Raw genomic sequence first — 24,727 nt, 5'->3', positions numbered from 1 at the left:
AAAAGAAGATGGGCCACAAAAATACACTGCTCTAAAGTCTATCCAAGACGGTATTATTTACCAGGCGCCCCATTCATCATCTGAATTAGCAGCTGTTGCCTTCTTTTTGGTTGATGAATTAGCTCTTGCGCGCACTGAACTTGAATGGGTAGAGGACCTGTTTTTTGCTGGAGGCGTATTGGCAGCAGAAGTTGGTGTATGTCTCCCACTAATGTTCTCTTCGGTGGGCTGTGAGTTATGAATCGTGGCATTGAAGAAATCGTCATCGGGAATATCAGTTGTATGGGATGAATTCATACCCGAATAGCGTAGAGAAGGTGTTGAGGAGTCCGAGTCGTTGCCAAAGCCTTGATACGAGTTACTAGATTGGCCATAAGATGAGTTTTGCTGCACAAAACCCGATTGTTAGTTATGCTAGATCACCAAGCAAAATCCCCACTCTTACTGCTTACCTTGGGTTGCGTAAATAAACTCACATAACTGCTGACATTATCCCTTACTTGGCCTCTAAAATTAGGATCAGCTAATTGAGCTGCTGCAGGTCTCACATATGTATCATTTGCATATTTTCCAAGCTCCACAGCCGCTTTACCAACATAGGACAAGAGAGACCAGCCCTTTTCAATAGCGACACGAGGATCATTGATAATTTCATGAATGTCCACAGAAGGTGCATTGTTGCCGCTTCTTCTAGCAGCGTATTCATCGTCAACTAGATCATCATAGATGTAAGCTGAATGCACAAAAATGAGATCAAGACTTTTACTCACATTGAGGATTACCAAACCCTGTGAATTTACCTCCTTGATTTGGGGGCAAATGCCTATTTAATCATCAGTGGAGAGCTCACCTCATCTCATCAGCAGCAACTTACTCTGGTCTGCTCTCGTTTGCATTACCCAGTTGAGCGAAATATTGTTCGTTGCGCACCTTTTTACTCACTCCTTCATCGTCTCCATGGCTACCAAATGAGGTACCACTGTGATTGTTGTTATTGTAAGAATCGCTACCAAATCCACCCGACATGGAGATGGAGGAATTTGAGCGTTGTGTACTGGAAAGGCTGGAGCGTTGTTGGTTACTCAGAGAGCGAGTGCCACCACCTTGTCTGCTTGCTGTGGGTGGTTTTGCAGATCGGATCGATGGTGTAGGTGTCCAAGGACGGCCCTCTGCCTCTGCTGATAGCTAATAGCCCATAGGCACTTAGTTTGAACAACACAGTCGTTTGACCCTTCTAAACCTTACCTTATCACGATACAATTCAGCAGCTTGCGTATGATACTTTTCTTGTGTGGTCATATCAGATGAATAATCGGGTTGAGATTCAAAGAAGATTCTTGCCTTTTCATTTCCTCCCAGCTATGTTGCATCATGTTATTAGAGAATTCCATCACCTACACATGGTCTACTGTAGAGTACCTCCATCTTTTTCAATTGATCGTCAAACCACTTATCCATTGTGATGGAACGAACAAAACTAGGCAAACGTGTTGAGTTTTTTTTCGAATAGTATGTTGCCACACACATATTACCTAATATGAACACCAAACGAGCGGTGGATGCCTGAACAATCCAAACAGATGAAAATGCCATAGGAAATACTGGCCCACTGAGGATTGGGTGCTCGACAGTCAAAGCAATTCTTATTTTCTCCTGTTCTTTGGATATCGTATAACTTCTTTTTGTATTCGGCTGCTGACATTTTGTTGAGGAAAAGCAAAAAGGAAGAGAAAAAAGGAAAAAGACGGGTTGGAAATGCGGATACGGTTTTTCCATTCAGCTTTTATACTTGAGATTCAGACACTCTTTTGTTCTTTGTCTGTCCCTCTTGTGGTTGATCTTGGGAATCACTAGATGAATGCGCCTTGTTAATAGGGTTGTCGTGATTACGAATACATCGTTGTTTGCTACTCTTACGCTATGAAACTCACATTGCTACACTATGGTTACTATGATATGCAAATCTCTTCATTCTTGTTACACCCGCCATCCCCCAGAAAAAAAACCTGTAAAGAATTGCAAACATCACCTGCTCATGTTTATGTGTAATTTCATTCTCGACTTAATTTCAAGTAGTTGAAGGAATTTGAAGCCCTCGCTCGGTCATCATCATTTTGCTGATGATTCGAGACCTGATACCCTTTTGCATTTCTATGAGAAGCTTTCCGGTAGCATTCAATGCTACAAAATGCTGTTATTCCAAATAGCAGTATTTGTACTATAAGGCCAAATAACACAACAGACAAAATATAGCGACTCGTTTAAGAGATGATTGAGGTATATGAGTAGATGTGGTAAATATGAAAGACTGTGGACGAACAATCTTCTTGACGGCATATACGCTCAGAGCAATAGCCTCAAAACACCAAATGAACGCCACTTCGAAACGCCATCATGATTTACATAAGAAATACTTTGCAAAAAACTAAATGGCAAATAGAGTAACACGCGAGCATGTTCAGTCGATACTTTTTACGAGATTAGTTGCAATTCCAATACTCAATGGGCGATCTCTTTCTTTCGATGAGTTACATTTGATTCGGAGCTTCTTGAATGTGTTAGTTCATGATCAAGCAGCAGCACAGCAAAAAGAAAATCTTCTTGTTTCGGGTGAAAGTATTATTTTATCTTCCTTCTTCCTTCTATCTACATCAGACATGTCGGGCATCTTTAAGAATAAAAAGGAAAAGACAGGCCAACAACAGACGAGAAGTTCTCCTAATGCCTCTACCAACTGGGGTGATGAGGAGTACAACAAAATCATCGAAGGTGTCAAACGAGTCTACAAGACCAAAATCAAGCCTTTGGAGGTGACGTACAATTTCGAAGGTAAGCAAATGACAAGCAGACTGTAAACAAACATATATCAACGTGTAATACAAGGTTTTCATTCTGCTCCCTTGACTGATTCGGACATCGAGGCAAAACCCATGGTCTTGCTGCTTGGTCAATACTCGACTGTAAGTTTTCTTGATAGGATCAGCTCAGCATGGATTGACACATTGAGTGCGTAGGGTAAAACTACATTCATTCGATACTTGTTGGATAAAAAATATCCTGGTGAGCATATTGGTGTGGAACCTACTACGGACCGCTTTCTTGCTGTCATGAATGGTGCTGAGGATCGCGTTATCCCAGGTAATGCAGCTGCTGTCAACCAAGAGCTGCCATTCCGTGGGTTGAACCACTTTGGACAGGCCTTCTTGTCGAGATTCCAGGTGGGTTGCTACTGTGAAATGCATGGACAGTATTAACAGATCATTAACAGGTCTCTCAAACGCCCTCTCCTGTGCTGGAGAACATGACCATCATTGATACACCCGGCATTTTAGCTGGCGATAAACAGCGTATTGAACGTGGTTATGATTTTACTCAAGTGACAGAATGGTTTGCACAACGTGCCGATCTGATCCTGCTGATGTTTGATTCCTACAAGCTGGATATCTCTAACGAGTTCAAGATGGCCATTCACAGTTTGAGAGGACAGGAAGAAAAGATTCGAGTCGTGTTAAATAAGAGTGACATGGTAAGCCAGCAGCAGTTGATGCGAGTGTACGGTGCCATGATGTGGTCTTTGGGCAAGGTCGTGCAAACACCCGAGGTGATGCGAGTCTATTTGAGCTCATTTTGGACCGAGAAGCCTCCCAACTGCTTTGAAGACTGTCGAGAATTGATTGAGGCCGAATCCAAGGATCTTTTGGTGGATTTAAAGGAACTGAGAAGAAATGCAGCAATTCGAAAAGTCAATGAAATTGTCAAGCGAGCTCGTTTGGCTCGAGTACACGCGCTCATCATTGGCCATCTCAAGAAGGAAATGCCCTCCATGTTTGGTAAAAAGAAAAAGCAAGAAAAGCTGCTGCAACATTTGGATCAAGAGTTTATCAAGATCCAAAACAAGTATCACTTACCAGCTGGTGATTTCCCCAATCCAGAGAAATTCAGACAAAATCTCGCTTTGTACGATATGGACAAGTTCAAGTCCATCAAGGAGGATTTGTTGGAGAGAGTGGATGAAGCACTCGCTGTGGATCTGCCTAAATTGATGTCGCAATTCCCTACGGGTAATCCTGAACTGGAGAAATCGCAGCTGAATCCATTCGATATGGCACAGGGCAACCCTGAAGTTGTTCACAACGGTCAATTGCCTCCCTCCTTCTGGGAATACAGCAACTTGGATAAATCCTCCTATATGCCAACCTTCCAGAGCCTGCACCCCAGAGATGGCATGGTGTCGGGTGCTAACGTCAAGCCCATCCTCGTGGAAACTGGATTGCCTAATGATATGCTTGCTGATATTTGGCGATTGGCTGATTGGGATAACGATGGCTATTTGGATGCGGATCAATTTGGTGTCGCTATGCATCTAATCAAGGCAGTGCAATTGGGCGCTCAATTACCTCCCAAGCTACCACCCAGTCTGATGCCTACTCGTAAAATCTAATATAGACACTAATAAACTCACATTTGTACACTGATTTTTTATTAATCTATGAGAGTAAAACCAACCATGCAATGACGAAATAGAACAAGAACAAAGGAAAAACCTACAGAACGAATTAATTGACATGTTACACTCCATCTGATAAAACTTACAGCTAATGCACGACGATTTTGTAAATGAATTTGAGACTCTGACATAAAGCCAATCGAGGCATATGTTGACCAAGCAAATGCCACCAGACTCACAGGCAATCTCACCCAAATCAATCGCACAAACGTAGCTACAATGGCACTGACGACTATTGGAAATAGACAGTATCCCATCACACACACCGATTGAAAGAAGCTGACAGCGCCTCCCAATAGTTTCGCATTCAATGTGACCACAGCTGCTCCTAACCAAACAATTACAAACACGCTTGTAAAGATGGATACTGCTTGATTGTCAGGAGCTCTTATACTCAACAGACTATCATCTAGCACGTCAGTGGATAGTATAAGCGAGTGGCAGAACAGCTTAGCTTACATGGCAAGTGTCAAACACAACAAGAGTGGGCCCCAAAGATCCCCTATTTCATGCGTCAGTGTCAGGTAGTGCATTGTGGCATGTTTGGTAGACTTACAGTCCCTCAGCACATCACGGTCTCCATTAGGATGCAATACCTGTAGCAGCTTGTTTCCTACCTTCTTTAAATCGCGAGACTACAGATAGTTGTTGAAGATTAGCATAATATTTTCACATGATGGGCTGTTGGATGTTGTTCTTACAATGGTCACTGTCACTGGTTCATCTAATGTATCTTGGCCAGAATACACACTTGTATTGTTGTCTGATGGTTGCTCAGGCTGTCTGGTCGTAGATGCACTGCTTCCTATATTACCCATTGGAGCAGGTTGTGGTGATGATGCCTGTGCTGGTTGTGCATTTACGGTTGACTGTCCCGTCAGGTCCAAGTCAGGCTCAATGTAGGCAGCATCTTGAAAGGGATCTATAGATGCTGAATTGGCAAAAGGATTATCGTACTCTTCTTGATGCTTGGAAGGTGATAGCATTTTGGCAAGAGAGAAAAGAGATGCTGTCTAGATAGCGCGGGCTTTGCTTTCGTATGAAATGCTTGTGGGAGGGTTTGAAATTCAGAGATTGGGGTTTCTTCACCATTTAGGCTTCCTTTTTCATTTCCTCTGGTTATCCTACACTTTTGTCATGACAAGCTACAGCAGTAATAACGATACAACACATACAAGCAGTGGCAATCACAGCAGCAGCACGGACGGTGGATTGAATGCGTCTAACCGACTTGTCAGCGAATCTTGCATGGACCTCTTTTTGATTGAAATGGTGGACACTATTTGTAGAACAACCACAGCAGAGACAGATGGAGACAGCGACGCGATCTTTTACAAGCTGGAAACACTAGGCTATGCTGTAGGTCAAAGACTAGTAGAACGGTTTACAAAAGACAGACCTCGTTTTGTGGATACATTGGATGTCGTCAAATTTATTTGTAAAGATCTTTGGACCATCATGTTCAAGAAACAGATTGATAATCTAAAGACCAACCACAGAGTGAGTGTGTAGTGTAGACAAGTATGGATGAGCTTAATATGGACTTACGTGCAATCCAGGGTGTGTATGTTTTACAAGATAATGGATTCCGGTGGTTTATGCGCATGTCAACAGATGTGGGAGGAGCAGATTCAGCAAAGAAAGCAATGCCGGTAAGTAGATAGATGTGCCAGGAGATACAAATGGCCTGACTCCTTTGGTTGGGATTAGTATGTGTGGTTTCCTTGTGGTATTATTCGAGGTGCACTGGCAAGCTTAGGTGTGCCAACTGTTGTTGTCGCAGAGACATCGAATCTTCCTCAGTGCACTTTTCAAATCAAGATCGTAAAGCAGCAGTAATAATATCTATACCTTCTTTTTAATAAACATACATTATCGCGCATCTTGGTAGTGGACTCTAAGCGCACTCACGTATCATTTGGCATATATATTTATGAATTTTGTAGGTTTTATGGAAGAGATAGAATGTAGAAATCCAGTTTCTACCGGTGATCTTTTTTTTTTTTTTATTTAATAAAATTAAATGCAGGCATTCTAGTTGTACTTTCAGATTTAGAAGGTGTTGTTGATTTTTTCTTTAATGAAGTCGTTCCAGAAGATGAGGTAGTCTGTCTCCAAAACGAGGTGGCTGATCTGGAAGTGCTGGACGATTTGTGATTGACTGTAAATGACGAACTGGGTGTTATTTTAGGTGAAGATGCCGCTGAAGACAATGGCGAGTATTCTCCATCACTGGATTGCGATGTAGAAGATGCTTGTCGCATACGGAAATTAGGTAGTTTGATGGCTTGTTTGTTGGTCGTAGGTATAATCGTGCTGCTGAAAGTAGAGGTGGTTGGTATGGCGGGTGCGGAATGAGATTCTGTGGAGAGGGATCGCTGTGAAGGTGATCTATGATGATGGGATGATGTTTGAGAGGAACTGCTGAATGATGACATGGCGCTCATGGGCGTACTAGGTAATGATTGCTGCTGTCGTTGTTGGCGATTAAGATCGTATTTCTGCAAGAATCGAGACGAATTGGCTGATTGCTGTTGCTGTTGTTGAGGCAATGAAAAGATAGAGTTGCTAGAAGCAGGTGTAGGCGGCGGTGAGAAGGGTCTTTCAGTCTGTGGTATCTCTGGCTGCTTCTTTGGTAACTGTTGTTGCTGTTGGCGATTGTTCATTTCCAGCATTTTCTGTCTTTGCATCATCTTCTTTGCATTGATCATGACTCTGAGGGCTCGGATTTGCAATGAAACAGCGTTGGAGAGAGAGGCTGATTCATAAATCATGGTGGCGGTTTGGATATTCAGCATCTGATGTAGGGCATGTGTGGCGAGAGCCTTGAGGCGAGGTAATTCAAATAGATCTGCAATAAACAGCAACCTGGCAAGGATATGAGGCTGATGTTGCTGTGCAGTAACAAGATGATCTGTGTAAATGAACTGTAAAAAAGCAATCAGCACCACATAGGTATCTGGGAAATATAATTCTCGTTTTTCGAAATCCAGTACGAGTGAAGAACTGTCAGCTTGAGGCATAAGCACAGAGGAGAGTAGAGGGCGAAGGATGGGCCATCGTTGAGCGAGCACGGCAGAATTGACGGCAATGTGTTGTTGGTCAATAGTGACAATATTGAGATCAGCCAATACGGGATCCTTCAGCAGTGTTAAACCAAGGCCTTGACCAAAGCCGCTGTAAGTGGATCGAGGAGGTCGATAAATGCCAAAGATCTCTATATCTACGCAGGCCATATGCTCGAAGCAATTGACGCGGTCTTTGTAGTCCATCTGCATTGATCTCTCTGGATGTCCAAACACGATGAATCGATTGCTATCTTGACACAACATGCCCTTCAACCATGATCCTCGCGACAATGCATGGCCCGCTTCAATCTTTGTCCATACAAACGTATTAGTGTCAAGCGCCCATATTTGAAACTGCTGGCTGGTCGGTGTGAAATGAGGACCAGCTAATATAAACTGTTGGCCGCACATGAATGCAGTTGGAAATCTCAATGCGGGTGGTGAGACGGTGCCGACACTGATGCTTTCGGATTGATCTTGCATTTCTACACACTCTAATTGGTTATTTATTTTCCACGTATGCAAATATCTGGTCGCTTCGGATCCACTAAAGTTGGAATACACATGTATGCTGATATCTGCTACTTCTTCTGCTGCTGATTGTGTTTCTTCAAAGGCGTCTGAGAGCAAATCTAAGGTTGGCGCAAAAGGCGGAGTGAGCTCAATTGGTGTTACAGCGACTGCAGCTGAACGATAAGCGCCATACTGATGTTGCCTCGATGAGAGTGGAGCACACCATGATCTCTTCTTGATGTCAAAGATGTGGATGTCTTGCAAGTACTGGTTATTGACATCTTGTCCGCCAATAACGATGAGTTTGTTCCTGATCAGGGAAGACACATGTGCATACCGAGGGCTCGGTATAGACACTGTGTTAGGAGAAGCGTTATATTCCCAACGCATGGTTTGAATGTTCAAAAACACTAAATCGTCCAATGCTACTAACTCTTCTGCCCCTCCTCCCGCTGCTACTGCTGCCCTTGAGGTCTTCTTGACGCCCATACCACCATAGATGAGAATTTGATTCTTTTGTTCATGGTAATCTGCAGAATGAAAATAGCGAGGAGTAGGTGGTGTGTTTTGTGGTTGCACAGTCTTCCAAACTTTTGTCTTGAGCGATAGAATATAGACTCGGTTGGATATCTGTCGAGTGGATTGCAATCGACCGCCAAATACATAAACGTGCTGATGAACCAGGGTTGACGTGGCTCCAATCAGTGGTGGAGGGACATTACCCGTAGTCTTGTAGAAATCAGTAATGAGTTCTGCGATAGAATGTGTGGCTGGTGAATTTGTAGCTACAACCATCTACTTGATTCTTTTAGTGCCCTTTGGCTTGGCGGTGGTGGTGGTGGTATAATGAAGGAGAGGGAGGGAGAGAAAAGGAAAGAGATTGAAGGGCCTTAGCTAAAAACAATTATACATCACAATAGGTGGAACAAAATCTTAATTTATTAGGATAGTTTGATGCCATGCGTATAAATTAGGTGTAACGTTTGCTTTTATGTAGAACAAACCAACGTGGACATTTGAGATGCCGTAAAACACTAACAGATTCTACCGAAAAACACACTGGGAATAGACAGATGTTTTTATTATGTACGTGTCGAGCATGCATTTATGTTGTCATGTAGCATATCAGCTGTGAAAAAGAGACATGTGCAATGTATCTATATACTCACAATTTGGCATTCACTATTCAATAACCTGAATTGGATTAGTTTGAACCAGGAATTACCTAAACAAACAATATGGCAACAGCTATATTTCAACACCAATGATCTTCAGTTACACTGAAAACGGGTTTTTGTAGTACTTGTCTCGATTTGCTTGATTGTCAGTTATATTGCAGTAATTTCAACTGTAATTGCTTAAATGAGCCTCGTTTGGGTATGATACATCATGACATATCTGACATATTCGTAGTGCCACATACTGTGTGATCTTGAAAAGAGTGATCGTTTGAATAAGGACGTGAGTACTGATATACAAGGCGAGAGTATTTTCCAATAAGCCTACCAGGCTTAAATAAAATCTTTAGTTGAGCCATAGAGACATAATCTTGCGCAATTTTGAGAAGGTCGATTAGGTTGGAATTGCTCCACTGCTATTTGGCATGCCGGCCTTCAATAGCAGCCTTGGCACTGTACAAGATATGGCTTATAAGCAAAGGTTTTCCAAAGCACAATGGACTACCTATACTGTCAAGTACAATAAAAACATCACAGCTATAATAGCATTTAATAAAGGCTTTGAACATTGGCACATCATCACTCAAGCCCTATACTTTATTACACATATTATATTATAATAAGTGTTCAGTCCCTTGACACTTTTACAACCCTGATATGAAAACTGAGTTGTCAGGCATGGATCATATACGATTAACCAGCCCCACCAGCCAAAAATAGTTCAAACCCAGAGGATTTTGTCTGTTTCCAGATTGGCCAAATCTTTGTAATTTTCGACTTGATTGAGTTATTTTGCTAACTCCGACCATATAAAATATGCAAATCATCCTAAACTTCTTTAAGCTCAGTTTTCTTCTTCCCTCATCATGACATTTAAAGGACTTTAAATAAAAATGGAGTACAACTCCCCTACAAAAAAAAAAAAAAAAAAAATTCTTTAAGCTTTCTTGGAGTGCTTTTCAAGGCGCATCCAATGATACCAAGTAAGTTAAATGTTTTGAATAACCTTATTGAGTAATTTACGAAAATATTAAATGAGGTATCTGGCCAAAAAGTCGAAATGTTGTATATGAAAGCTTCACAAACGCAATTTCAGAGGCTGCGTTGGATCAAGAGAAACACTTTGATCCAATACATACCATAGTAAAAGTCTTCATTTTCAAGGTGAAAAACGCGATCGTTTGATTTTCGATGAATCCCATGAGGGGTACCTCATGCTTTTTTGTCGATTTTTGACTATGTTTTTTTTTTTTGGTTCCCAAAAAGTTGAGCAAAGGTGTCAGCAAGTTAGTGCTAGGTGAGAGCAAGTGTTTGGTGCTATTCTGACGGTCTAAAACGGCCTTGAACGCGAGAAAACGCAGCTCGAATGCACTCAGGTTTTGCTGTATCAGGGATACTAAGGACTAAAAAGGGGAAGTAGCAGTATGCTGCTTGCCCGTATATGAAGTAATTACGTGTATATGGATGTAGAGCATCACATACGAATCAGATTAACAGATAATATGAATGGTTTTTCATGTGAAAATAGAGGGTCAACATGAAAGTAACAGTGTTTTGAAAAGATACGCAAGGGCAATCGGTAGCGCGAGTTGCCGCCGTGTAGGTTGGTTTTCACCGAAGCGAAGCGAAGGTAAAGAACCATTCGAAGCATAAAATTTTATAAGATTAGTGATTTTACATCAATTAGCAATCAAGTTTCTTCTAACATTTTAGCTATTATAATTAATCTTGCAATATTAGTCAAAAGCCTACGGCAACACAAGCCGCCCAAACGTAGGTTGGTTTCCACCAAAGCGAAGCGTAGTAGGTTAGGAAACCACCCGAAATGTCGAAAGGCTCGTTGTGAATAATATATGTTAGTAAAAGTCTAAAACATTTAGAGAAAGACTTTGGGTAAACGTGGAAGTGCCCAAACTCGAAGCTCCAGTACAGCAGCTCTTTTGCCCAAAGTTAAAAGCTATGCAGTAAAGATATTCGTAATCATTTTTACCAAAGGTGACGCGAGAATCTGGATAGCCTCTATGAAAGCAATGAAGGCAGCGCTTGCATTGGAGGCTAGTGCCTTCCTTGCAGGGTTCGATAGGGTCATGTTTACGAGACAGAATAGAATGAAAGAAAGGAATGTCTTGAACTTTTTTTATACAGATACACTTGAAAGGCCAACGATGCTTCAGTCATGCCACGGGTCGCTGTCAATCGATCAATTGATCTGTGGATGAATACACGACAGACTCTCCATGGCTAGCACTATACCCTACTACATACTAGCAATATACTCTTCAACTTTTCACTACCATGCAAAAACCTATTATAAACGACCTTTAGCCATGGACCTAGCTCTTCCATGATGCTCCACATTTGTATCAATAGAAACAATTCACATATAGGCAGATGGCTTGCTTGCATCGTTCTTTACTACTCAAAAATATGTAAATCATAGCTTAATCTGGGTATATTTGAGGCGTGATTTCTCGTGTTAGAAGCCGTTTTAGGCCTCCGGAATAGTACCAATTGCTCAACTTTTTTGAGATCGCCAAAATTTGATCAAAAACCATGAGGTACCCCTCATGGTTTGCATCAAAAATCAAACGATCGTGTTTTTCATCATAAAAACAAAGACTTTTACTATAGCTTATATCAAATCAAAATGTTCTTCTCGACCAGAAGCAGCCCTTGAAACTGTGTTTGTAGATCCTTTATATGTAAAAGCTCAACATTTTCGCAATAAACCTCATTTCGTATTTTCATGAACTGCTCAATAAATTGGGTCAAGCTACTTATTATAATTGGCACCATTGGATGCGCCTTGAAAAGTACTTTTAGAGTGCATTAGGAAGTATGGGATGATCATTACAATCCATATAGTCGAATCTTGCAAAATTGATCGAGGAAGTCGCAAATTGACCAAAAAATTCCCATTTCGAGTGAAAAACAAAAGAGTTGGAGATTTATCTGATTTCGGCGGTGGCGGCCATGACTCAGGTAGGATACTTTTAGTTGCTTCTGTAGCAAATGTTTGTATGTGGTAGATTTAACTGTTGCAGAATACTCGTTCCAATGCGAATCCTAATGTGAGATGTAAGTATATACTTTCACAAACTGTTGGAAAGAATAGACACTCTATAGAGATGGGAAAAAAATATATGTTGAATATGCTTCAGTGTTAGAAATATGTGATCTCGTCAAATCATGACTGTAATCATATTATAATCAGCAGATCAAGCCATCTGTGCATTCTCTTTATTTATGTAAATGAATTCTGAGATCATTCACATTCTGATCCATTCGAATAAATACAAAAGCATCTGCTTGACAAGAACACAGGGAGCATCAGTTTCAATTAGAGAAGAATTATTTATTACAGATGAAAGTATAAGAAATATTTACATGTAAGTGTTTAAGAATGTACAATTAATTAATAAAAAAAAAGTGAGGCAGCCTGGTGCTTTAACGTGAAACCAAGCAAGGAATATCATCATATCTGGGCGGATCATTGGCAGCAACAAGTGAGCAATTATCTACAATGGAATTATACGAAGGCAAGACAGGGGTATGTGTGTTTTGTATGCTGTTGCCACCGTTGTTGCTTTGATAAAGAAGAGCCAAGAAAGCAGCTGGATCATACGGTAAACTACGCCACGCCTCTTCGTAAGCAGGTAATCCAGAATTGTTGACAGCACAGATGGTAATTGGTAAAGCCGCTCTCAATTCCGAAACATGGCCATCTGCATTGATAAGTGACAAAACAAACTTGATTTTGTGTCTGATGCGAATGGCTTCGTTCTGAATATCACATTGCAAATCTTTCACAGATGTAGGTAATGGGATGGTTTGCACTTTGGTCCATTCAATGAAGTTCTCAGACTGTGTTGAAGCAGCATTATTGACACGCCCAAATTTGTCATCTCTTGTTGAAAAGAGAACTCGACCGTGAGCTCGGGGACGGGTATTCAATATCCCAGCAGATCCAGCAGCACGACAGATCATGTATTCTTTGAGGGTGCAAGAGAGATGTCGTACACGCAATGAGTTTGTAAGAGGAGTGATACGAATGGTGATGGGGATTTGATCGCCGTGAGTATAAATTTTGCTGGGTAATGTGATCTCGTAATCCAGCTTGTTCGACCATTGGTTTGATATAGCTACTGGCTCTAGAAACTCGGATGTGAGGGGTAATAATTGACGAGAGACGTAAAAGATCTTGCGCAGATTGAGATTGGGCATGAAGGTAGATCGTTCAATGGTGGCTTTAAGATGATATTGTACAGTGTAAAAGTTGGGAACGTAAGTTGATTCAGGCAGATCACCAGGCAGAGCAAGCTCAAAATCATAGGTATAATCGCCAGCATTCATAACATGTAACTTTGTTTCCCTGGGGAGAAATGTCCATGTATGATGCAACACAGATTTTTCGTCGCGGAATAATCTATCATGGCCATTGCCCAAACCTGATTCCAAGTATTGTATCAGCAATGAATCCCTCGCTTCATTCAACCAGCTAATTTACCTTCTGTCCATGTAACAGCCATTTTACCAACCAAGTCCAGTGAAATTGACTTTATCTTTGTAGGCTCTTGGAGTTTCAATGACATGACTCCTCGCAATACACATCCAGCAGATTCAGATGGGGAGCCGTACATGATCAAGTTTTCGCTTTCTATATGGATTTTTAGCTTGGCAGAAGATCTCAATTTGTCCATCTTGTGTGTGCTAAGTGTATGACTAATGTATAATATGTATATACTACGAGAGGAAAAAGAGGCATAATGCGCTCGGATCTATTTATACCATGGGCCATAAAAATGGAGTTTCAATGCAATGTAATAATGACTGTATCTCTCTTTCTTCTCTGGTGGCACATCAATGTCGATTGTGAGAATCATAGCAAACTGTGTGTGAGTAAAAAAAAAAAAAGGTGGTTCCATCATATCGCGTGGTCTGTTGTTATTGTGCTCCCTGCAATGCAGTTTATAAAGTTGTTGTATCAAGACCATTGATCTGGATTGCAACATCCCAGTATGAAAACAGAAAGAAACTTTAATTTAGAGTTTTCCTTAGTCTATGGACTAAATAAAATCCATTTCTCTATAAAAATGATACAGGGATTTTGCCAACATTCAGTCATAGCGGACCATTTTAGATCATGACTTGTATTGGCTCACACAAGACAACCAGGAACACAGCATTACTCCAGAATGATTTTCCCGTCATGTTCGCAGTTGACAGATCCAAAACATCTGGTCTGGACTTGTATATATGGTGTTACCGAGTGTGTGCTTGAGGTCCATAACATGCCGCAGTTATACAAACAGAATTATATACCTTGTGATATTCTGTTTACTTGAATGGTCCGTCCATGGCCACCCGTCCAGTGTGCATGTGATTTATTGATCCAATAATACAATCGAATGAAAATGCATCCATTGGCATTGGAATGAACGCTCATTTTATATGCACTGCATTCAATTTAAACGATAAAACAAAGAGGCATTTCTTGTGACAAATCAAGACGACAGCAACGCCAGTTTCTGTGTCACCTGCAACAAGCATATGATGAATAATACACGCAGAAACGGTCGACTAATAATGAATGTGCATCTTTTTTTATTCTACCTGGCCATGCCATGAAACCAGGGATGCTCTAATACCTGATCCACCGTAATTCTCTTGTCAATGTCTCGCTGCAGCATCTTTTCAAGCAAATCCAAAGACTCGCTAGACACAACATGTGGCACTCGCAATTCCGTTTCCATAATATCGTCAATGTTGTAAAACGGGTTTTCTCGGTACATGAGTGTATACAACAAAATACCGCTTGCCCAGATGTCTTGCGGTGGTCCTGCGTAGGGTTTGCCCTTGAGTATCTCAGGAGCGCAGTATTCCAATGTGCCTGTAAATGTATCAAACTTGTGGTCCTTCCTATAATAAGTAGCACACCCAAAGTCAATCAGGTGAACCGTGCCTTGTTGATCAAGGATAATGTTTTCGTCCTTGATATCTCGATGTACAATGCGATGTTGGTGTAGGTGTTTGACAGCGCAGGCGACTTGGTAGAATATAGTTCGCATCTCGTTTTCAGACATATTCTTATTCACCTCAATGTAGTCAAACAAATCCATGCCGTCTCCAAGCAGTTCCATCACCACGAAATAGTGATCCTCGTCTTCTGAACTCGTCAATAGCCTGCAGCAGTTGACGTGGGGATATTTCTGTAGCGTCCTCAGTATATGTATCTCCATGGGGATCGATCCCAGCTGCCGATCTCTGTTGAAAAAAAAGTGGTTGCATCAACATGTGTTTCCTCGCACTCATTCACCTTCTTTTAGCTAGCTCTTTTTTTTTTTACCTAATCCATGAATCGACAATGATTTTCGATTTTATAATGTATTTGATCACAAGCTTCTTTTGTGAAGGGTCGTCCTTCCGGTACGCTAATTTAGCCATTCCGTATGTACCTTGGCCAAGTGTCTCCAATATCACATACTCGTCCAGTGGATGCCATCGCTTTTCGTGTTGTTCTGGAGGACTCGGCGGTAGCTCATTGTGAATAACAGGTCTCGGTTCGGCAGTATAGACTGGAAAGTTGTTGCTCAGGGACGGGAATAGTTTTCGCTGTTTATCTACATTGCCGAAAGAACTGATTCGCAGTGGCCTAATAGCAGGCCTTTGTTTGGTGGAATCGTTGGCTGACTTTGCATGTTGTTGTCGCTCTTGCTCTTGCTTTCGTCTCTTTTCATGTTTCGAAATAGCGTCAATGCGGTCGTACGTGATCCAAATGTCGATAGCGTCTTCTGTAAATGTCAATTGCAGTTCTACTTCAAACCTACTTGCATCTCGATGCACCACATAGATGACAGGCTTCTCTTTTGTGTTTTCATCCAATAATACTTGACGACACATGCGATTGCTCATGACAGGCTGTGTGCTCTTTTGAATGATGCATGGCAGTAGTGGTATGAGCTCCTTGACATGGAATTGGTCGACAATAGTGCTGACAGATCGGCCAAACAGGTATTTGGCAGGCACAGGGCTGAGATTAGTAACTAATCCAGTAGTGCGGGATACAGTCATCAATCCAGTAATCGATGGCAATGAAGTAATCTTCACTACAAAGCTTGCTAAATCGTCGTCTCCGATGGCTACGTGCCTGTTTAGGTTCAAAATGACTGGAAATGATATGCCCTGACTGGATTGACTGCCGAAAAACTTGAGTCGATCCATTTTCTCCAGATTATCGTCTCTCTTCTCTTTGGACAATGCTGGCACTAGACAATTGACAGGTTTTCCAACAACGTCTTCCTCCTTGTAGCCGTAGATGTCGATCATTGTACCCAGCACTCGTCGTATGATGCATTCTGAGTCGACATACACAGACAGTGATGTCTCGTAGATCTCTTCAAAAATCCACAGGTAAATGTGATCGCCGTGATCTGAGCTCTTCTCCTTCAGCCATAATGAAGCCACTGATTTCGCTTGATTTGCTTTGACAATCGGCGTCTAGACATTGAAATAAATTTCCCGAATATTGGATCGAAATCTATACAACTTACAATTGTTCCGCACACAAGCACTAAGCCTCTGTTATTGCCAATGTCGAGTTGCTGTTTGGCATAGTTTCGAGCGTATTTTCGACGGTCAAGTATGCTGGTTATTTGTTTTCTAAAAGGATCTTCAAGTAGACTGGTCAAGATGGACTTTCCAATGTATGATTTATCAATCTTGAAGCAGAGTGATGCGATATCATTAAAGAGTAATATTGTGCCATCCACTGTAGTTGTGATTACTGCTTGATTCTGTGGTAAAAAGCGGGAGGGTGTATGTAATGCTCTGGAATATTGCTCTGTGTATGCCTCGTGAATAGGAGCTAAATTCTTGGTTTCGACATGCGTTGATGAAACAGACGGCGGCGGCATAATAAATCCTTCTGGTAACGAACTACCATCAATGCTTGCACGAGGTGTGTTTTGCGTGCTCCAGCTCGCTCTCCAATTCACTGCATCCAAAGGCTCAATGTCTGGCTGTGATAGACGTCGTTTGCTTGCAGATTTCGTTTCCTTGGATTTCCACTTCATCCTTCGAATGAAATTCATGCCTCGGGTAACGACACTGCTTTTCTTGCGTTGTAATTTGTTGCGTCTGCCATTCACAACTGAATTCAAGCTGTAGTTGTCGGTCGAATATCGGGCTTTTGACATGATGATGTCGCTTTCATGGTTGATGATATACTTGTAATCCAACTCGCTTTGATCCTGATCATCTGTGTCGCTTGAATCTTGACTATCATCCGGATTTTCTCTATAGTGTCTTCATGAAGAATTACTACTTGAATGCAAAGAAGAGAAAAGAGGGAATGAAATACTCACTTTTTGCTTGCATTTATCGTTGCTAGTGCATTATTATTTATGCATACTTCCTTCGGGTATTCTTCGTCTAATTCAGCATTTTGTTTATCAAATGAGAAAAAAAAACGCTAAATTTACACATTTCTTTTTTTTTTTTTACCACTTTGTATCGAATGCACAGAACTCATCAATTTCCGGTAAACTTGGTTTTTTTCTTGTTTTTTGTATTATGCAGAAAAAGAAGAAGATAATGTCGAATAAACTGAAAAAACAGGAAAAAGAGAGGGAATGGTTCCATCTAATTTGAGTATTGGTTTTAGCACCACCACTCATTAACCGTCACCCACATCTATGGATGCTCTATAGATACTGTAGGCTATTACATTTTGGATGCATTAGCAATTGCATGATCTGTTCTTTTCGTTTTTTTTTTGTGTGTGTGATTATGATCTGTTTCGATGAAAAGTACTAAACAATGCTACCATAATCGCACATGATTTAGCACAGCAGCAGCTAACAACATTATTGCATCGGTAATTTTAAGAAATAAGCCTGTCTTATCAACAAGGCAATGGCCTAAAGTTGCATTGTAATCCAATTTTGTTATATTACAAAGAGTCCACATGTTTCCGCAAGATTCGATTTTACAGGCACGAGCCAGCATTCAAATGTAGCATGTTCCTTGAAGAGGCTTTTGAACTCTCTTATTTGAGGCAATTTGATAAATTTAACTTTATAAACAAGATGAATGGTAGGCACACCCTTTTCTCACATTTGATCAATATTCTAGATTCAATATAAAATGTCAAATAACCCACCTGAACGGATTTTGAAATTATCACCACATTTCATTCTTGTTTAAGCTGTGCAGATCATCTATGACTTCCTGTGTAATTTTGGCACTCATTTGTGTCCGGTTGATACTCCCCGGCTTCAAAATCAAGATGATGTTTTGCTGTGCAAGATATAAAATACTGCAGTAACTGCACCTTACTTATGGAGAATGACAGCATGTTCATCTTTATCTCTAAAAGAAATGTAGCTCAACGTTGCCGATGATCTCATTTCATTGTGTCTCGCACTTTGAACCTAAAATGCTTTCTAGAAATAAAGCAAGATGGACATTTTTGTGTATCCATTAGCTTTCAGGAAAAACAGCAATCAACCAAGCAAGGTGTACCATACGAGGCTTTAAAGAATTCATTTTGGAGACCATGCCCATGATTTAGCACATGTAAAACATAATTTCTCGTGGATACAAGATGCAGATGTTATATTATATTTATTCAATATGTAGATAAGTAATAAAAAGTAGTAATAGAATGGAGATATTTATATATTTACATAGCATTAATTAGTGTAGATTTCTTGTGTGCTTCATTGTGCTAGACCCTGGCTCGTCTTCTTCCACAGCCGCCACAGGACAAGCATCTACCGATGGCATTGAAGATACCAGTAATACAACGAGTGATTGCAGATACAATAGAATTCAAGAATCCAGCGATACCACTGATGAGACCAGAGAATAGGGAGGCAATTGAGCTAACGATGCCACTTAAGCAAGAGAAGATGGAACCCATTTTTTGAGATGTGTTTGTTTGTTGATAATGAAGAGATACAACCAGAAACGAGTTTTCTGATCGCTTTATATATGTAAGGAAGAAAAAACTTGATTCGAGTAGTTCGTTTGAAATGGGATCACCATGACGTATATATTATGACAAGTGTGCAATATCTTGGATTAAAAATAGTAAGAATGACGATAGAGACAGACTTCTTTTTAGAGTCTATTGGTATCACCTAGTTCATGGAACAACTCAGAAAATGCTATTGTTCAGAGCCTAGTCTGATTGGATTTGATTCAGGAAAAGAGGAGGATCTTTTATGAATTTTATGATCTACGGTGAGTATATTTATTGAAATGAAATGGGATGAAAGAGAAGTCTATAGAGGTGTTGTACAATAGTCGATGATATTACGACAAGATGATCCACTATTGTTTGATGGCCTGTTTCTGGCGGTTCTTGGAGGGTCGTACCTGCTTGCTGGAGCCTCTTTTTTTAGCCTTTGCATAGCTCGTACTTTTCAATACATCATCAATCATGACCTCACAACGAGTTTTCACAGCATTGGAGTGCTCTGGAGTTGTTGTAAACGTGTCTGGATAACGAAGACTAGTAGAAAATCAGCATCAATAATGTATTTGCATCCAGCATCTATAGCCTACCTCAACCACATGTATAGCATGATGTTTCTATGGCTACTCTCCAAATTCTCCAAAACTGATCCAGGTTCAAGAGCATTTGGTAGTGTAATGACATCATCTAGAGTACATGTTTTGTTTTCACTGAACGTTTCGGCAAGACGCTCAATCATCTCCATTGATGAATCAGTACGGATATTGACTGGTGCTGTTACAAACTGATATCTATCCTTTAAGGGCAGTTTGATGTGCTCTAGTTTATCTGCAATCGTCTGGTTTTATCATATGGAATTAACTCCCGCAATCTATCGTATTCTGTAATGTTCTGGTACCTTTTGATCCTTGAAGTTGCACAGAAAGTAATCGCCATTTAAGGAAGCTAAATCCTCAAATTTTTGCTAAATAAAGTCAATTTAAATCCGTGTAAAATTTAGACTCTGTAGAATGCTTACTAATAATCCAGAAAACTTTTCGTCAGGTAATTGTAGGGCAAATAATTCTAGAATATCGACAGTAGGCTGCAAGCCTGCCATCTAAATGAAAAAAAAAAAAAAAAAGTGGGATATTTGAGTATCGTCTATGAAATCATCTCTTTAGTTTAGGGTTATTTACCTCAAGGGGAATGATAGGCGCAGAGACAGCTTGACGTACGTATAATATGTCACGTTCCTTCAACCTGCATGCAATGTGTTAGTACCTGGAAATTAGATCTACATCAAGACTTACGTAGTTACTTCTCCTTGAGCGTAGGCTGTGTTAAATCTACCCGCTCGGCCTGCAATTTGCTTCAACTGAGGGACACTAATGTATGAAAAGTCGGATCCATCGTATTTTTGCACTGTTGAAAAGATGATGCGTCGAATGTTCAGGTTTAGCCCCATGCCCACTGCATCAGATGCTACCAGTACGTCAAACCCGCTTTCAGGGTCATTAAAAGCCTTGGCTTGCAGTGCACGAGTTTCTAAACACACAATCGTTGAGTCAACAGTGATAGCATACTATCCATATCCCATTTACCTGGAGGCAGAGCACCATAAGCAACTGCACATCGTAAACCAGTTGCCTTCTCGATCTTTTCCTTCAGGCTGAAAATATCTCGTCTAGAAAAGGCAACAATGCAATCCCCCTTGGTCACTTTGCTCAAATCATTGCGCAACGTCTCAAAACTGACAGTAAATGGAGTCAATCGGTCGTAGTTGTTGACAACAACCTCCTCATCCAATGTCTCACAAATCTTCTTGACTAAAGGTACAGCGGATGCTTCACCACAAAGATGGATCTCTTTGGCTTTCAACCCCAGTAATGCCTGAGTCCAAGCCCATCCTCGATCTGGATCAGCAATCATTTGGATCTCGTCAATGACAGCCACATCCATCGTTTTGTTGAGAGAAGCCATTTCAACTGTCGAACTTGTCAAAGGCGCAAAAGGTGCCACTTCTCTTCTCTCTTCGCCTGTCAGCAAGTTGCATGCTACGCCTTTTTCATTCATCTTTTCGAAAATTTCGTGCGCTAATAAACGCAATGGTCCACAATAAATGCCTGATTCTGCTTGTTCCAGTTGTTTCAGTGCTCTATATGTTTTGCCACTGTTTGTTGGTCCTACGTGAAGGATGATTTTTCTGTATCACAGTCGTATTAGATTGTTTCATTAATTATCTCTCTCTTCTATACCTCTTCATTTGTCGTGCATCAGGAAACCATTCGCTGGGAAAACGAATATCACTGATAGATCGAAGCGAATTGAATTTTTCCAGCTTTTCCTCTGGGATAAAGGCTTCGGCGTATTTTAAGAATGCTGACTCCAATGCTTTATCAATGGCGGCTTTGATATGTGGAAGTGTTTTAGTACAATTTGACAGATCAAGGTGCAATTAATCTTACTATGATTATCATTGCTTTCTAGAGACGAGAGTAGTTCTTTGGCAGTGATGCGTGGTATATTTTCATGCAGTGCTTCTTCCACAAACCTCACGACAATCTGATTATGAAGTTTGTTTGAGATGCCCAAGTTTTTAGATTTTCGGCGAGCATTGTTATTTCTCGAAAATTTACGTAGTTTCTGTTCAAGATCTACGGACAAGAGTCAATAACGAGACGAATTGCTTCTAGTATACTTACTTCTCTGAACCCAGGGAAGGTTTTTCTTGGTATGAATGATATCCGCTATACTCTTTAATAATGCTCTTGGCTTTGATGGTTTAGGATTGGAAGTTTGTCTAAGCACGGGATGGGCCCATGCACCTCTTGAACATGATGCTGTATTGGTAAAGAACCTAATGTACAATGATGTGGCGGCGGTATTTCTAGCACTTCGAAGCGCATTCTGTGTTAATGGTAGAGCTCGTAGCATCTTTGTTAATGACAGTCTGTAAGAAATCCAAAATGCAAAGGTCCCTTGAAGACAGCCTTTTTGACTTTTCTATAAACTGGAAACGGAGTCACGATGAACGGAAGATTCAATGCTAGTTAGACAATGAAATCCAGTATATTTGGTAGGTAACAATACTTAAGCTTTTAATAGAGACGCTCTTTCAGAACAGAGTGTCTATGCGTTTATGCCGGATATAATGTATCGAGTGACATTCATGAGATAACACTCCTTAATATCCGCCATTATAAGGTATCGTAGCAGACCACGCCCAAATTCAGGTATTCAGTGATGGACTAACCATCTTTGAGAGTACGCCCTACAAACTCAGTTCTGATCCATTGAATTCTCAATTATCAAAGATGCTCAATTATCAAAGATGCTCAATTGAGAAATGAAGAATGGAGTCATAAAAACGTCTCACGAAAATGCAAAGAGTGCAAAAAAAAAAATGGTGCTGACTGTGAGATTCGAACTCACGCCTCTTGCGAGACCGCAACTTGAGTGCGGCGCCTTAGACCAACTCGGCCAAATCAGCTGTTTTATTTTGATACGTGTGTATCTTTCTCTTGGTTACTTGGCTCTATCTCGATTTCCTAAAAAGGCAATATACCGTATATGGAAAAGGCGCAATGTGGTGGATTCAAGGTATAATTCTCTAACTTATCTACTATGTCTTACTTGAAGGGTTACTCCTCGTTGGTGTGGTGTTCTGGTGCATTGACACACTCATATAATTGTTGTAAAACTGTATGTTATCTCTTGATGGTGCGTTGATACTGTTATTCTAGTCGATGTGGTCTCTATTTGGTGTATTGCTAATCAATGTTGGTGCTTACTCAATTGGTGTCGCTTCTATTTTGTTGTTGTTACATATTCGTTTGATCGTGGTGCTTCTTGTCAAGTTTAGCCGAAATCTAATCAGTATTTGGAGCCGATAATGTTGAATCGATGAATTAGTCAGGGATCTAAATGAGATTGCGCGCTAATAGCCAAGCATTACTATTTTGAAATGTGGATTTGACTCTGGACTTTGACTCAGGATAGATGCAAACCAATTAATGTCGAATCGATGCAAGATTCAAGTGGAATTACAACAATGGAATTGGGGTGTTACTATTTTAAACGATAGGATCGACTCAAGAACGCGGGTACATGAAATTGACGTTAAATTGAAGGCAATCCAATTTGAGGTTACATTTGATCAGGGCACTGACATTCGGATCTGAATTGAGCCTGACAGGAGAATAACAATAGAACAATGACATATATAAATAGTATTTTGAATTGCATCTTAATAAACATCATCCATTTTTTTCTTCTTATTCTAATCTGGAGTTTAGTTACTAGTGCCAATCTAGTACGAACAAACCTAAAGAACCCTTAAATTCATCTCTCATAATTATTGGGATAGTTCTTACAGTCTTCCTTTCCACACAACAATACTTATATCTTGATTACCAACTACCAAGGTAATCATTATAGAGAGCTTGATATTTATCAGTTGGTCCGGGCTTCAATGGTTACTAACTCGTCGTTCTCCCTAAAGATAATCCAAATGGCAATTGACAAGAAAAATGGTGGTGAACCTAGCTCTGGTGGTCGTTTCCTTAGGGAACCTAGGTCCTTTGATGGCGTCAATGAGGAACGGGCAGCCACTTGGATGTCAAGAATGAATCGTTTGAAGAAAAGCGCAAGAATAAATGACGAAGAAATGCTGCTCATTGTCGAGGAAAACCTGGTTGACAAGGCTGAATCATGGTGGAACGTTGTTGGGTCCAAGGCCGACACTTGGGAAAAATTCGAGAGTCTCTTCAAGGCTCAATACCTATCTGACTTGGAGGACAGATGGTGGTCCGCAATTTATGGGCTCAAACAAGGGGATGAATACCGCTCCGTTGACGAAGTAGCCATACGAATGGAGGAGCTGTTCAATTTGCTAGGCAACAAGGATCAAGGCCTTCTGGTGCGCACCTTTTTGAATGCCATCAATTCCAACATTGCGTATGAAGTCGAGAAGGAAAGTAAACCTGCCACTTTTGCGGTCGCCAAGGAAAGAGCTAGACAAGTGGAGAAATCTCAGTTAAAATATGGTGTTGTGGCTAGCAACCGTCAAGGCGCTTTAGAAATTGGTCCTCTGAGCAACATGCAAGAACAAATAGCGGATAACCACGAAATCACGGACAGCAATTCCGAGATTTCAGCCATGTCAAGTGTGATGTCCTTGGTAGACAAGTTGGAGAAATTGTCAATTAACTTGGTTGCCTTACAAGAAGCTACTGTGAACAACAACAAGAACAGTAATGCATATGGTAGTGCCCCTCGTCGTTCTTACTCTGGTGGAATTGTGTGCTTCTTATGTGGAGAACCCGGGCATAAGAAATATGAGTGCACCAAGGAAATGGTCAATGATGCTAAGGCTCCGCCGGTTACTGGTGCTAATAGCTTACCTTTGGGCACTAATGGAAAGGATTCGGGAAAAGCCAGCGAGTATCAACAGTAGAGGTTGTTGATACTCAATTCCCAAATCCTCTACCCTCATCGTCTT

At 40.8% G+C, this 24,727-nt stretch overlaps 9 protein-coding genes and 1 non-coding gene across 10 annotated transcripts; 3 read left to right on the top strand and 7 right to left on the bottom strand.

Annotated features, from left to right (window-relative positions):
- Positions 1 to 57: 57 nt before the first annotated feature.
- Positions 58 to 1,702, bottom strand: ATC70_009925 (uncharacterized protein; the record flags this gene model as incomplete). Its single annotated transcript, XM_064829150.1, has 7 exons — positions 58 to 387; positions 453 to 712; positions 771 to 823; positions 875 to 1,185; positions 1,246 to 1,359; positions 1,420 to 1,477; positions 1,533 to 1,702. The coding sequence occupies 7 exons, from the start codon at positions 1,700 to 1,702 to the stop codon at positions 58 to 60; spliced, it is 1,296 nt and encodes a 431-aa protein (XP_064686352.1).
- A 955-nt stretch (positions 1,703 to 2,657) lies between these two features.
- On the top strand, positions 2,658 to 4,441 carry ATC70_009924 (uncharacterized protein; the record flags this gene model as incomplete). Its single annotated transcript, XM_064829149.1, has 4 exons — positions 2,658 to 2,829; positions 2,884 to 2,960; positions 3,015 to 3,218; positions 3,269 to 4,441. The coding sequence occupies 4 exons, from the start codon at positions 2,658 to 2,660 to the stop codon at positions 4,439 to 4,441; spliced, it is 1,626 nt and encodes a 541-aa protein (XP_064686351.1).
- Positions 4,442 to 4,487: 46 nt separating this feature from the next.
- Positions 4,488 to 5,493, bottom strand: RPL27B_1 (60S ribosomal protein L27B; the record flags this gene model as incomplete). The annotated part of the gene is made up of 5 exons (XM_064829148.1): positions 4,488 to 4,544; positions 4,594 to 4,909; positions 4,967 to 5,009; positions 5,064 to 5,142; positions 5,209 to 5,493. The coding sequence occupies 5 exons, from the start codon at positions 5,491 to 5,493 to the stop codon at positions 4,488 to 4,490; spliced, it is 780 nt and encodes a 259-aa protein (XP_064686350.1).
- Positions 5,494 to 5,644: 151 nt separating this feature from the next.
- RPS0_1 (structural constituent of ribosome) lies at positions 5,645 to 6,346 on the top strand (the record flags this gene model as incomplete). Its single annotated transcript, XM_064829147.1, has 3 exons — positions 5,645 to 6,007; positions 6,067 to 6,159; positions 6,218 to 6,346. The coding sequence occupies 3 exons, from the start codon at positions 5,645 to 5,647 to the stop codon at positions 6,344 to 6,346; spliced, it is 585 nt and encodes a 194-aa protein (XP_064686349.1).
- Positions 6,347 to 6,513: 167 nt separating this feature from the next.
- TFB2 (RNA polymerase II transcription factor B 52 kDa subunit) lies at positions 6,514 to 8,883 on the bottom strand (the record flags this gene model as incomplete). Its single annotated transcript, XM_064829146.1, has 1 exon — positions 6,514 to 8,883. One exon carries the CDS (start codon positions 8,881 to 8,883, stop codon positions 6,514 to 6,516), a length of 2,370 nt encoding a protein of 789 aa, XP_064686348.1.
- A 3,830-nt stretch (positions 8,884 to 12,713) lies between these two features.
- On the bottom strand, positions 12,714 to 13,966 carry ATC70_009920 (uncharacterized protein; the record flags this gene model as incomplete). The annotated part of the gene is made up of 2 exons (XM_064829145.1): positions 12,714 to 13,714; positions 13,774 to 13,966. The coding sequence occupies 2 exons, from the start codon at positions 13,964 to 13,966 to the stop codon at positions 12,714 to 12,716; spliced, it is 1,194 nt and encodes a 397-aa protein (XP_064686347.1).
- A 909-nt stretch (positions 13,967 to 14,875) lies between these two features.
- Positions 14,876 to 17,461, bottom strand: ATC70_009919 (uncharacterized protein; the record flags this gene model as incomplete). Its single annotated transcript, XM_064829144.1, has 3 exons — positions 14,876 to 15,530; positions 15,613 to 16,763; positions 16,817 to 17,461. 3 exons carry the CDS (start codon positions 17,459 to 17,461, stop codon positions 14,876 to 14,878), a joined length of 2,451 nt encoding a protein of 816 aa, XP_064686346.1.
- A 2,140-nt stretch (positions 17,462 to 19,601) lies between these two features.
- ATC70_009918 (uncharacterized protein) lies at positions 19,602 to 22,161 on the bottom strand (the record flags this gene model as incomplete). Its single annotated transcript, XM_064829143.1, has 10 exons — positions 19,602 to 19,782; positions 19,836 to 20,083; positions 20,144 to 20,209; positions 20,264 to 20,344; positions 20,424 to 20,487; positions 20,538 to 20,772; positions 20,829 to 21,430; positions 21,483 to 21,633; positions 21,693 to 21,881; positions 21,930 to 22,161. 10 exons carry the CDS (start codon positions 22,159 to 22,161, stop codon positions 19,602 to 19,604), a joined length of 2,049 nt encoding a protein of 682 aa, XP_064686345.1.
- A 473-nt stretch (positions 22,162 to 22,634) lies between these two features.
- ATC70_009917 lies at positions 22,635 to 22,717 on the bottom strand. Its single transcript has one exon. It is a non-coding gene; the product is annotated as a tRNA-Leu (tRNA).
- Positions 22,718 to 23,737: 1,020 nt separating this feature from the next.
- On the top strand, positions 23,738 to 24,682 carry ATC70_009916 (uncharacterized protein; the record flags this gene model as incomplete). The annotated part of the gene is made up of 1 exon (XM_064829142.1): positions 23,738 to 24,682. One exon carries the CDS (start codon positions 23,738 to 23,740, stop codon positions 24,680 to 24,682), a length of 945 nt encoding a protein of 314 aa, XP_064686344.1.
- Positions 24,683 to 24,727: the final 45 nt, after the last annotated feature.

Source organism: Mucor velutinosus, assembly GCF_035048745.1.
Source record: "Mucor velutinosus strain NIH1002 chromosome Unknown tig00001563, whole genome shotgun sequence".
Classification (NCBI taxonomy): domain Eukaryota; kingdom Fungi; phylum Mucoromycota; class Mucoromycetes; order Mucorales; family Mucoraceae; genus Mucor; species Mucor velutinosus.
The sequence above is the reverse complement of the archived record's forward strand: the minus strand, read 5'-3'. Positions and strand labels throughout refer to the sequence as shown.